Source organism: Microcaecilia unicolor, chromosome 3 (assembly GCF_901765095.1).
Source record: "Microcaecilia unicolor chromosome 3, aMicUni1.1, whole genome shotgun sequence".
Classification (NCBI taxonomy): domain Eukaryota; kingdom Metazoa; phylum Chordata; class Amphibia; order Gymnophiona; family Siphonopidae; genus Microcaecilia; species Microcaecilia unicolor.
The window spans coordinates 213,869,052-213,882,031 of record NC_044033.1 but is presented as its reverse complement, the minus strand read 5'-3'; the positions used below and the strand labels follow the sequence as shown (position 1 = coordinate 213,882,031).

General features: G+C 46.5%; 1 protein-coding gene across 1 annotated transcript in view; it reads right to left on the bottom strand.

Moving 5' to 3' along the window:
* Positions 1-1,175: 1,175 nt before the first annotated feature.
* The window catches only part of DDAH2 (dimethylarginine dimethylaminohydrolase 2), a 60,881-nt gene continuing 49,076 nt past the window's right edge, over positions 1,176-12,980 (bottom strand). The window contains exons 5-7 of the mRNA XM_030197441.1: positions 7,921-8,040; positions 3,109-3,252; positions 1,176-1,322 (exon numbers count right to left, since the gene is read on the bottom strand). Of these exons, the coding sequence (XP_030053301.1) occupies positions 1,212-1,322; positions 3,109-3,252; positions 7,921-8,040 (375 nt within the window). The 3' untranslated portion in view covers positions 1,176-1,211. The remainder of the gene's footprint in view (positions 1,323-3,108; positions 3,253-7,920; positions 8,041-12,980) is intronic.

The following is a 12,980-nucleotide window of genomic DNA, read 5'->3' as shown; positions in this document are numbered from 1 at the left end:
TGAACTGCAATTCTTTCCTGCCCCAAAGAGGCCGCCAGACCACCAGGGCACTATGATAAGGAACAGGAGGGGAGGGGGATGTAAATGGAGTCATGTGGGTGGAGGGGATATACATAGCGGGAGAGAGAGAGGGAATCTGATTTTCTTGGGGAGGGGGTCAAGGTGAAACTGCGGTGCAAGGGTGTGACAGGGGGCATGGCTGAATTATATTTTGTGTCTTTTTTTTTTTTTTCTCACAGCACATATGGTAACCCTCCCCAGAAGCTGTTTCTGCCCAGTTCAATCGCTGTGAATATGGACCCGAATTTTTTTTTCCACATACAAGGAGTCTTGACCAGTGGTGTAGCTAAGTGGGGCCACAGGGGCCTGACCCCCTCCCCCCCCCCCAAAAAAAAAAATTGTCTGGGCCCTGGTTTTGCTGGCCAAAGCCTTCTTCAGCGCCGATCAACGCCGCTGCGTTCGCTGCCCTGCTCTCTCTTCCTCCTGACGTCCTGCACGTTCTTTTAAGAGAAACTGAGCATGCTCAGTTTCACTTAAAGGCGCATGTATAGGACGTCAGGAGGAAGAAAGAGCAGGGCAGCGAATGTGGGAGCACTGGAGAAGGCTTCGGCTGACGGGGGTTGGGACCCCCCCAGTATTTGCTGCTGCGGGGGGAGTGGGGCAGCAGACTAACATGGCACCCCCACCTCGACGTCCGGCTACGCCCCTGGTCTTGACATCATGCTGATATATGGAAACAGATCTAGAAGTTTCTCTATTGATTAAAATTTGATTATATACCTAACTAGGCCAGTTACAATTAAATACATAAATCACAGAGCTGTACTCATCCGTATACACTCAACACACAAATAAATGCTCACATCCCATGCCATTAATACCAGCCAAGATAATTCAACTATTAAAATAGTCACACACAATTTGTAAGGTACTTGCATTTACTTTATTTCTTAATAAAAGTTAACAAAAAAAGTGTTATCTTCAAGAACCTACAGGTACAAAATCTAACCTGCTACAAATTACCCAACCTCTCCTCCCCTTCCAGCAGCCCAAACACCTTCTCAGGGCATTATGGGTAAAAGAGGGAGGAGACAAACAAGCCCCACCCCATCTGCATATTTGAGGTCAGGAAGGAGGGTGCTGCAGCATGGGGGGAAAAAGGAACAGAAATTTACTTAGGAGAGAGAAACCTTCATGGGAACAAAAGGTGGCTACAGTTTCTTATTGATCAGAATGCAGCAGGAAGACAGGGTCCCCCCGGTCTTCCCCACCTCGGTGCAGGCAGCTGGGATGAGGGTGTAGTCCGTCAGCTTCTGGAAAGTCTGTAAGGGAACAGTGAAGATGTAAGAACTGGATGGTTCAAGGTCAGAGGACTTCAAGCCCAACTTTCTGCCAGTTGCTGAACAACCCCTCCTTGGACAGGGATGCAGGAGTTCAGGCCCTGAGTGCTGCAAAACAGGCCAGGTTTTCAGGATAGCCTAAAGGAACAGGCATGCAATTTGCATATGGGGAGTATCCGTGCAGATCTCTCATGTATATTAATTACACACAACCCTCTGAGTATCCTAATTTCGACCAGGCTGAGGTGCCATTTTCTCCCACAGCCAGTACAGGTTCGTCCAGGGTCTGGCGAGATTTATAATACAGCAATTTTAATATCCCCCGACGACGTGGAAAGCGAAACGCAAATTTGTGTAGGGTGTGACAAACACTTGGAGCAATCACCAGCGTGTGGACAGCACTGATAACTGGGGAGCGGAGTTGGAGAACAAGATAAGAGACTGAAATTTTGTGCGATTTGCGGTTTTTGACCAAGTTGCTTCACAGGCATTGCATTTTGCTCAAATCGGTCTTAAAGCTTTGCTTATGGACTGAACTGTTAATTCAGAAGTGTTCTATGCTAACGAACAAGGACGATCAAGTTACTGAAGAAAAGTGAACCTTCCAGTCTGATTTATGACCTACTGGGTGACTTGAGCTGTGGATTTTTGTGGACATCTTGATATACTATTTGGCAGCCAATATACCGCATGACAAGTTAGATAATAAGCAGGCAAATGATGGAATGTAACAAAATTTTATAAATTGTGACAACAAAAGTATATTTAGAATGAGCTGCAATGGCGTGAGAGCGAGGTGTGAATGAGGGTAGTGAGGCTGAAGGAGACATATTTATCATAGGTTATATATATATACTAGTAAGAAATGCCCGTTTTGGGGAAAAATGAAACGGGTGCTAGCAGGGTAATTCCCCCTCCCCCCCCACCCGTCCTCCCTCCCTGCCGAGTTCCAGACCCTCCCTCCGTGGCTCCCTTCCGAGTTCCAGACCTGTCCTCTCCCTCCCTCCCTCCGTCAGTGAGGCGGTTGCAAGTTTGTGTGAGTAAAGTTCGGAGCGCTCTCCCAGCAGCTGTCACTGTGGAAGTCGTGCGTTGTGTGTTCCCCGGTGCGCTCTCTGTGTCATCGCGTGTTGAGGCGAGGGCGGAGGTACACTGACTGGAGGCCCGCCCCCGCCCTCTACGTCATCGCGTTTAGACGCGACGGCGGAGCAACAGTGACTGCAGCCTGCAGGCCAAACCGTATATCTTGGGCGCCTCAAGTTTCCGGCTTGAGGCTTCAATGGAACGTTGGAGGTGCCTTTTATATATATATAGATCATTATAAAACTTTTTTTTTGAGAATAAAGATAATTAATGAAACAAAAATAAGGATGGTTACTGAGAATATATGTATGTATATTCATTAGAGAAATCCTGAAAACCTGGCCTGTTTGTGGCACTCAGGGCCCAAACTCCTGCATCCCCTGTGTTATGTACTATGCAGAAGAGACATTTGCAGCCAGTTCCTCCCTGCAGGGACTTCATTTCTCCCAGCACCAGTTTAAGCCCTTGGATCTGCACTCTCCCTTTTTTTATGCTAAATAAAAATCATCCCCCGATTTGCTTTTGGAGGTACGCAGTATTACAATGGCTATTCTCTGCTGTCCAAAAGGTTCCCCCGTTACCATCCCCACCTCTGACAAAAAGAACCAGGACCAGGAGGATCATCAAAAGCAGAATCCACAATTTAGTGGCCATGTGGTCAAATGAGCTCCCCACCGCCACATCGTACCTTGGCGCTTTCAGGGAACTCCTCCGCACTGCGGTGAATGAGGAAGCTGTTTTTCTGTCCCACCGTCACGTAGATACAGTTTGCGGCTGCATCATCCGGCACCGTCAGGGTTTCGTAATGGTGGTCCGTCAGCTGCTCCATAGTCTGAAAACAAGAGGGGAGATGTAAAGAAACGGTCAGCGAGGCAATGAAGTTCGGGGTTGCAGGGATAGAGGACCACAATCATGAGCCTATTGCTCATGTTTGATCTATTCTTTACTGTACACCGCCTTGAGTGAATTCCTTCAAAAAGGCGGTAAATAAATCCTCATAAATAAAATAATGGCCAAGACTGAAGTCTCAAAAGGTCTCCAGCTACCGCATCAGCCAAGAAAGAAGATGAACAGAACACTGAAAATGAATTATTTGGTCTTGAATGCAAATATTATAGGGACAGGCTTATGAACCTCAACATGTATATGCTGGAAGAGAGGAGGGAGAGAGGAGACATGATAGAAATATCTCAAGGGCATTTATGTACAGGAAGAGAGGCTTTTTCAAATGGAGAGCTCTGGAATAAGGGGGCATATAACGGTAAATCCAAATAAAGTTAAGAGGGAATAGGCTTAGGAGTAACCTAAGGAAGTACTATTTCACAGAAAGGGTGGTGGAGGCGTGGAATGGCCTCCCGGTGGAGGTGGTGGAGTCGAGGACTGTTCCAGAATTTAAAAAGGCATGGGATAAGCATGTGGGATCGCTTAGGAACAGGAAGAATTAGGGGTTACAGAGGATGGGCAGACTGGATGGGTCATATGGCCTTTATCTGCCGTCATGTTTCTATGCACAGTAAGGACTGGTGAAGCTGGTGGCCCTCATTCACTGTATTATACCCGTACAACTGGGAATCTTAACTTAAAATGTAGCATAAGCATCCCTGTAAAGGTTTCTAGTCCCTTTTGTGAGGAATCCATTGAAACCATAGTGTGAGGCAAGAAAAGAAAAGTAATGCCCTAGAGGTTTTTTTGCTGTTTTTTCAGCAATCACTTGGAATTTCAATGTGAAATTGTATAGCTGTATTTGTTGTTATTATCTATGTTTATTTCCCAAATGGAATGAGATTATCTTTAAAAACAGTGAAGTTATAAGAGTGGCCACAGCCATACTGTCAATCCAATGGTCCATCTAGCCCAGAATCCCATTTACAACAGTGGCTAAGCCATGTCACAAGTACCTGGCATTACCCCAAATCATGGCAACATTTCATGTAGAACCTCAAAGAAGAGCAATATTCTGGAATCCTAAAAAGAGTGACAAGATTCCATGTAGAACCCCAAAGAATAGCAAAATTCTGGAATCCTAAAAATAACAGGATTCCATGTGGAACCCCAAAGAATAGCAAGATTCTGGAATCCTAAAGAGTGACAAGATTCCATGCAGAATCTCAAAGAGTAGCAACATTCCATACTACAAATCCCAATGCAAGCAGTTGCTTCCCATTTCTGTCTCAATAACTGACTATGGACTTTTCCTCCAGGAATTTGTCCAAACCTTTTTTAAACCCAGATACGCTAACTGCTGTTACCACATCCTCCGGCAAAAAGAGTTCCAGAGCTTAACTATTCATTGACTGAAAAAATATTTCCTCCTATTTTATTAAAAGTATTTCCATGTTACAGACTTTTTAGCACGACCACCCAGCAATTTTCAGGCATTCAACAATGGCTGCACTGTAAAACAACCATAATTTGAAGAGGAGAAAAAGAAAAAAAAAAGGGTACCAGCTGTTAAATGACATCACAGTGACGTAGACTTTTGTAAACAATAATTTGAATTTAATATGATAATTTACAGACAATTTCTTTAAAAGCATTTTGGATTGGAACAGCAATCAAAGGAAAAGTGCTGGTAGCAGACATAATAAGAAACCAGACCCTAACGTGAACAAGGTTTCGGAGCAAAAGCGATAGTACCTGCACATCATCTCAAGAACTGGAAAGCTCAGCACTGAAGAAAATCTGTCACCATGACTGCAAAATTCTGACACATCGTTAATTGTATCATTTGAATGATATTTTACCGAATTTTAGATTGAACATTTTTAATGTGTAAAAATCACTAGGTAGTAAATGCTAAAGTACCAGTAACATCAACAGTTTGTCCCTGTCCCCGCGAACTCTATCCCCATCCACAGAAGCCTCGCTGTTTAACCACACTCGATTTACCTCTGGGTTTAAAAAGCAAAATCATGTGCATGTAAGGACTGCATACATGAATTAAAACAAATGCCCTTAAAATGTAATAATACTGGACTGGTCTGGCAAGCAATAATGAAACAGTGATGGAATATTCATTCACATAACAAGCAATAATGAGCACTAATTTTTCTAATCATTCTACAACTCCAAGCACATTTAATTCTTTTCTCACTATACAGGGAACCACAGAAAAACTGAAATAGAGGTCTCCCTCAAGAAAGTCAGGTAAACAGAGAAACAGAAACGTTATTTTCTCCTGCACTCTGCAAAATACAAAAATAGAAAAAGATGTACATTTCACAAAGCAGGCACATCTCAGTCCTTAAAAAGTATTAAATAAAAATATTTCTTTTCTACCTTTGTTGTACGAGCACTTTATTTTTCTAATTGGGCTGGTCCCAGTATCTTTTCCACTTGTCCATCTTCTCTAAACTCTTTTCCACGTTGGCGTTTCCACTTTGTCCTCTTCGCTTTGTCCTTTCCTTCGCTACATCTGTCTGGAAGTGGCCTTTCATGTCTCCCCCCCCCCCCCCCCTTATTTGTGTTTATCCCCCTTTCTCTCACCTTAGTCTGTGTTTCACTTCTCATCTACCTACTAGCTTTTACCATTGCTCCCTCTCTCTCACTTAATATCCAGTCTCCTAACCCCCTTTTTTTTCCACCCACTTCCTTAGCCCTCATTCCCATCTTATTAGCCCTCATCTACCCTCCACTGGATCTCATCACCCTATCAGTCCTCAGCTCCATCCGTTTCTCTCTTTCATTCCCTTGCTTCCAAGGCCCTATACCCCATGCCCTTCCTTCCTCTTCCCCCTTGCAAGGTCATGTCACTCTCCCTCCCTCCCGTCTTCCTTCCCTTCAAGGTCCGGTGTCACTTTCCCTCCCTCTCCCCCTCCACAAGGTCTGGTGTTGCTTTCCTTCCCTCCATCCTTGTCCAACATTTCTCCTCTCTTCCCTGCCCTCCATCCATGTCCAGCATTTCTCCTCTCTTCCCTCCCCTCCATCCATGTCCAGCAACTCTCCATTCTCCCCTGCCCTCTTCTTCATCCACCCATATCCAGCAAATTTGCTCTCTTCCCTGCCCCCTCCATTCATCTATCCATATCCAGCAATTCTCCTCTCCCCTTCCCTCCACGTCCAGAAATTCTCCTCTCCCCTTCCTTCCCTCCCTCCCCCTCCTTCTCTAGGTCCAGTGATCTCTCCTCTCCCCCTACCCTCCCCTCCATGTCCAGCGATCTCTTCTCTCCCCCTCCCCTCCCATCCATGTCCAGCGATTCTCCCTGCCCTCCCTCAGCTCCCCGATAGCCTTCCTCTCCGTTCCTTCCTGCCCCCTCCCCCACGCGTTTAAACCTTTTATTTTCCTTGTGACGGCAGTGAAGCGCACAACACAGCGGCTCACCTCCAGCCTTTCCCTTCCCTCACACAGCGTCCCGCCCCCGCGGAAACAGTTAATACATCATCGCAAGAAGGCGGGACACTGAGTGAGGGGAGGGAAGGGAAAGGCTGGAGGCGAGCCCACTGTGTTGTGTGCTTCACTGCCGTCGCTGCGAGGTTAAAGGTTTAAACGCGCGCCGGGGGGGGGGGGGGGCAGGAAGGAACGAAGAGGAAGCCTGTCCGGGAGCTGAGGGCAGGAAGAGTTGCCTGCAGCGTTGTGCCAGCCCTGCGTTTTGGGGGGGGGGGCAATGCCCCCCCCAAACTACTCCCATGGGTAGGCGTCCGTTGTACCGCAGGTGCAGGGGTTATTACTGCTCCTGCGGGGCGGGGAAATAACCTCTTTTTGCACCCACAGTAAAACTTTGAAAAATTTCCCCATTCCTGCGGTTTTACTGTGGATTACTGCAGTTTATCGCGATTACCCGCTCCTGTGTCATTCTCTAAACATAGCTTAAGCTAATTAAATGTTAATACTAATACCTAAGTACGATGACTAAAACAAGTACATACAATTTCTCATTGAAATTCAAAGCGACTGCTATGAAAATTGCAAAAAAATAAAATAAAATACTGTGATGTCATCACTCCCTTCAGGTCGAGTTTTCTGCTTATATTTGCATCACAGGCCACAAGGACTCCATGACTGCTATGTAGAATCTTGGATTTGATGAATAGGTCCAGGAAGACATATGCAGGTCCTTTTTCCCCTGCTTCATTTGCTTCACTTCCGAAATGGCTCAACAATTCAGAAGGCAATTAAAAAAGAACTTTAATGATTTCATCTTTCCTACATCTTCCCAATCCTAAATTCTATATTCCCAGAAAATACAAAAACCGAATTCGTTTTTTTTGTTTTGTTTAAACTAACGCAGCAATTTCTGTAATTAACAAAAGAACCAGACTAAAGGTGTTGCATTGGAGAGGGAAAGTGTGAATACAGCATGGGCACACTTGTGTGTCATCTTTCAGAAGCAAAGGGAGACCTCTACAGCAGCACAGCCAAGAATTTACCAAGCTGACGTTCAATCCCAGTTGGATTATAAAATTGTATGCTAAAGTTGCTTTAAAACTAGCTGCAAGCGCTGCCCTCTCGTCTCCTATTTAAGCTGTAACATCATCCCTTCCTCCCTCCCCCGGCCGATACCTTCATGGCTCTCCGGGCCGCTTCACTGCTGCCAACGACGATGGTGTCTGGGCCGGCCATGCCGCAGAAGCTTTTCAAGTGTGCGTTGCCAGACACCGGAACGGTGGAGACAGCAAAATCCTGCAGGAAAGATTACAGGAGTCATACACTGCACACACACGGAGTCATATATTCAATTTTAGAAAATACAGGTCAGAGTTCATAGCAGCCCCCCTGCATATAAGCACTCGAACCTTTCCAAATCGAGTCAGTTTCAGAAAAGACCCAGGAAGGTGAGGAGACTCAAAGGAGTCCCTGGCCAACGTGGGGGAGTGTTATAGACCAAATGTACGAGGTCTAGCCACTCTCGACAGTGTAATGACAATGCATACAAATTATTTTATGAAAAAAAAAAGAGGAGAAAAGGACCTCAGAAACCATAACTGCAGAACATAAACATCTTCATCAGACAGCTTATGGTTCAAATTTCATTCATTGGTCTAGAAAAAAATATATATATACGATTTTATATTTTTTAATAAAATTTTTATCAAACTATTACTGGTTTCTCAAAGAAATGTGCACTTTTGCTTGAGAATCAAGTTACGGCTAAACCCCATATATTTTGTCTTTTTTTTACTATTTGGCCTATGCAATTATCTCATTTTGGATGGCGTGTGGTAAACCCAAATTTTATGTACATGGCATGGCATCAATGCTATACTGCTAGACTTTTATCCATTTAGAGGACATAAAATGCAAAGCTTATCCATTTAGTCCCAAGACTGCACATTCAGCAGTGCTTTGTGAAATAGATAGAGCCAGGGGATTTCTGGTACAGAGATAAACAGGTAACTTATCTGCTTATCTTTTGTCAGGGCTGGATGGCCAACTATTCACTGCTCCATTTCACAATCCTGTATAGACCAAGGTTTGCTCCTTTACAAACTGGATCAACAGGGAGATTAGTTGATCTACAGAGAGTCTCTTATCACACAGGTTAAGCATCTGCTTGTGTTGTTTTCTCCATGAGGTGGGGGTCACAGGCTCTTGGGACCAGATATTTACAAGGTCAGACACAAAATGAGTTTCAGCGCTACTCCTGTCCTCTGTTTCCATAAGTACATAAGTGTTGCCATACTGGGAAAGACCAAAGGTCCATCAAGCCCAGCATCCTGTTTCCAACAGTGGCCAATCCAGGTCACAAATACCTGGCAAGAACCCCAAAAAAGTACAAAACATTTTATACTGCTTATCCCAGATATAGTGGATTTTCTCCAAGTCCATTCAATAACGGTCTATGGACTTTTCCTTTAGGAAACAGTACAAACCTTTTTTAAACTCCGCTAAGCTAACCACCTTTACCACATTCTCTGGCAACGAATTCCAGAGTTTAATTAGTGTGAGATCCTAAGAATTTAGGGATCCTTTTATTAAGGTGCGCTGAAAAGTGACCTGCGCTAGTGTAGGCGGCTGTTTTGGATGCGCGCAGATCCATTTTTCCGCGCACCTGTAAAAAAATAACATTTGGGGGGGGGAGGGGGCGAAAATGGATGTGTGTCAAAATGAAAATTGGCACGCGCCCATTTTGGGTCCGAGACTTTACTGCCATCCATCCATTCACTCAGTGGTAATGGTCAACGTGCATTCAAATGCCGATTACTGCCCGCAAGTCAAAAAATAAAAATATTTTACAGTGCACGTAGTGGACGTGCGTAAAAAATGAAATTGTCACCCGGGCAACGCGGTAGCCGGGCAGTAATTCAAAACTGACACGCGTAGGCGTCAATGCGGCTTAGTAAAAGGGCCCCTTAGCCAGGATTATTCCTGCTAGGGTGGCATGATCAAAGCTGAAATTATTGATACAATGGTTAGGTCTTCAATTTTCTAATTGGGCACAGAGACATCCCCCCCCCCCCCCCTGGATATGGATTTAACAAATGCCTTTTAGTTGCTAAAGGCGAGTTACGCTCGGGTACACTGGGGGCCCGACGTTAAAACTCCAGCACCAGAGGCCAAGAGTGCACATCCCATAGTGCAAGAACAGCAGAGAAACTAGTCCCCCAATGCCCAAAGCAAATGGGATTCAAATTTTGTACACGCTAATAAAATGAAAGCAAGCAGGAGGAACGTGACCGACAGCGCAAAAGAGCTGCGTTTACCACCAAACTCCTGTGCACGTGCGCCAGGCAAAACAGGAAGTGCAAGAGCAGCTCAGCGCCCTTCCTCTGTGCCATGAAATAGAAGCCCACTCCCCCAAATTTTTGCAGCTTAAATCCGCTCACACCAAAGTGCAAGAAACAGGCACTGATGCCCGTCCTCATCCCCGGCTTTGCTCGGACTTGCAGACATTTTTTTTTCTCACTAAAGGCCGCACGGGCTTCTCTCTCGTTACAAAAGAAGTAAAAAAACGGCACCTTTAATGTGAAAAATGCAGGAGAAATCCTCTCCTCAAAACCCGAATGCCACCTGGTGACGTGTTTTCGGTGTTAAGGCCAGCCTTGGTTTCTGCGCTGTCTTCTGAGCACTGGCGTGGATACATAATCACCTCGATTTGAATCCATTTCAATGCATTTAAATACAAGTTGAGCTCATCTTCAGCGCACAGCTTAGCACGCATGCTGGAGGGTTTTGTGCATAATGCGCACATTAACATGCGCAGTTCCGGCACTAATCGCTCCTAGCGCTGGCGTTAGGTTATGAGTATCTGGGCCTAGATATTTTCCCGTCTCCAGAGGACTCAGAATCTAAGTTGCGCTGTAGGTGCGCTAGAAGTTTGAGTCTGTACTAAAAATTAGCGCGCCAACTTCATATGGGTGTCTCTAGCATTAGCACGCGCTTTTAGTTCGTACTAAAAACACTAGAGCACCTTAGTAAACAGGGCCCTAAGTTTGTACCAGGGGTTTAGCCAGACCTTGGCAGGAGGGGGGGGGTCCAGAGCCCAAGGTGAGAGGGCACATTTTAGCCCTCCCCCTGGCGCTGCTGACCACCCCCCCGCGCCGCTGCCCCTCCCCGCCACTTTCAACCCCCCCCACTTCCCTCCCGTCACCAGATACCTTTGCTGGTGAGGGTCCCCAACCCCCGTCAGCCGAAGTCCTCTTCAGCGCCGGTCTCCAGCGCATTCACTGATCTGTTTACTACTACTACTACTACTACTACTACTTAACATTTCTAGAGCGCTACTAGGGTTACGCAGCGCTGTAAAGTTTAACAAAGGAGGACAGTCCCTGCTCAAAGGAGCTCACAATCTAAAGGATGAAATGTCAAGTTGGGGGCAGTCTAGTAACATAACTATAAATTGTTTCTGTGAGTCTTCACTCCTGACGTCCTGCACTCTTTAGGATTCCGGAATCTTGCTATTCTTTGGGGTTCTACATGGAATCTTGTTACTCTTTAGGATTCCAGAATCTTGCTATTCTTTGGGGTTCTGCATGGAATGTTGACACAATTTGGGTTTCTGCCAGGCAGGGCCGTGCTAACCCGGTAAGCGAGGTAAGCATGGCAGGGGGGGCGCTTCCCTCTGGGGGGCGCCGCCGCACCATGCTCACCTCGCTCGCCCTCCCCCAACATCCCTTTTCTTTTTTTTTTCTTTTTAAATTTACCTCCGTGGCGGCGGTTCCGGCAGCGCAGCGTCAGGGAAGGAGACGGCGCTCCCGACGTCTCTAGCCTTCCCTTCGCTGTGTTCCGCCTTCTTCTGATATCAAGGATGACGTCAGAAGAAGGCGGAACACAGCGAAGGGAAGGCTAGATGTCGGGAGCACCGCCTCCTTCCCTGATGCTGCGCTGCCGGAACCGCCGCCACGGAGGTAAATTTAAAAAGAAAAAAAAAAAGAAAAGGGATGTTGGGGGGAGAGAAGAGGGTGGGCAGTTGAACAATGGGAGCGGGAGGGCAGGGGAGAAACGACACAAAGGATGCGAAGGGGGGGGGGGCATGGATGCCAAGGGGGGGGGAGAAGAGGGCGGGCCAGGCTGGGACATGGGAGAGAGAGGAGCATGGATGCGAGGGGGGGTCATGGAAGGGAGAGAGGGGAATTGCTTGAAAAGGATGAATGGAGGGGGCAGGGGACAGAGGAGCATGGATGGGCATGGATTGGGAGGGCAGGGCTCAGGGAGAGAGGGGAATTGCTGGATAGGGATGAATGGAGGGGACAGATGGGCATGGATGGATATGGATTGGGAGAGCAGGGCTCAGGGAGAGAGGGGAATTGCTGGATAGGGATGAATGGAGGGGGCAGGGCTCAGGGAGAGAGGGGAATTGCTGGAAAAGGATGAATGGAGGGGGCAGGGGACAGAGGAGCATGGATGGGCATGGATTGGGAGGGCAGGGCTCAGGGAGAGAGGAGAAATTGCTGGACATAGAGGGGAGGGAAGAGAGATGAAGGAGATGAAATGAGGGGAAAGGAAGAGAGGAGAAAAACTGCACATGGATGAAGAAAATAGGCAGAAGCTGAGGACCAGAAATGAAGAAGAAAGGAGGAAAGGAAAGAAATAAATGGAAAGGAAGCCCTGGAAACGGAGTTAAGAGGACAGATAGCAGCAGAATCAGATACTGGGCCAGCATGATCAGAAAAAGAAAGTCACCAGACAACAAAGGTAGAAAAAAAAATCATTTTATTTTCATTTTAGTGTTTGGAATATGTCCACTTTGAGAATTTACATCTGCTATCTTATTTTGCAATGTATAGCAATTTCTTTCTAAGAATATTGCTGACAATTCCTGTCAGTGTGGCAAGTGGTGAGCGATCATTTTCACGGGGGGGGGGGGGGGGGGGGGGGCGCCCCCGCCAACTGATAGTCTGCGGGGGGGGGGCGCCAACTGATAGGCTGCAGGGGGGCGCCAGAGACCCTAGGCACGGCCCTGCTGCCAGGTACTTGTGACCTGGCCTGGCCACTGTTTGGAAAACAGGATACTGGGCTAGATGGACCATTGGTCTGACCCAGTATGGATACTCTTATGTGAGATATAAAATGCCTTTGATAGTCCCAGCAGGGGTTTGCTAATCCACTGGGAGGGAACTTACTTATCCACTCCTACTCCGAGATCATATTCTTGCACCCGACTCCATGTGCAACTTAAAAAT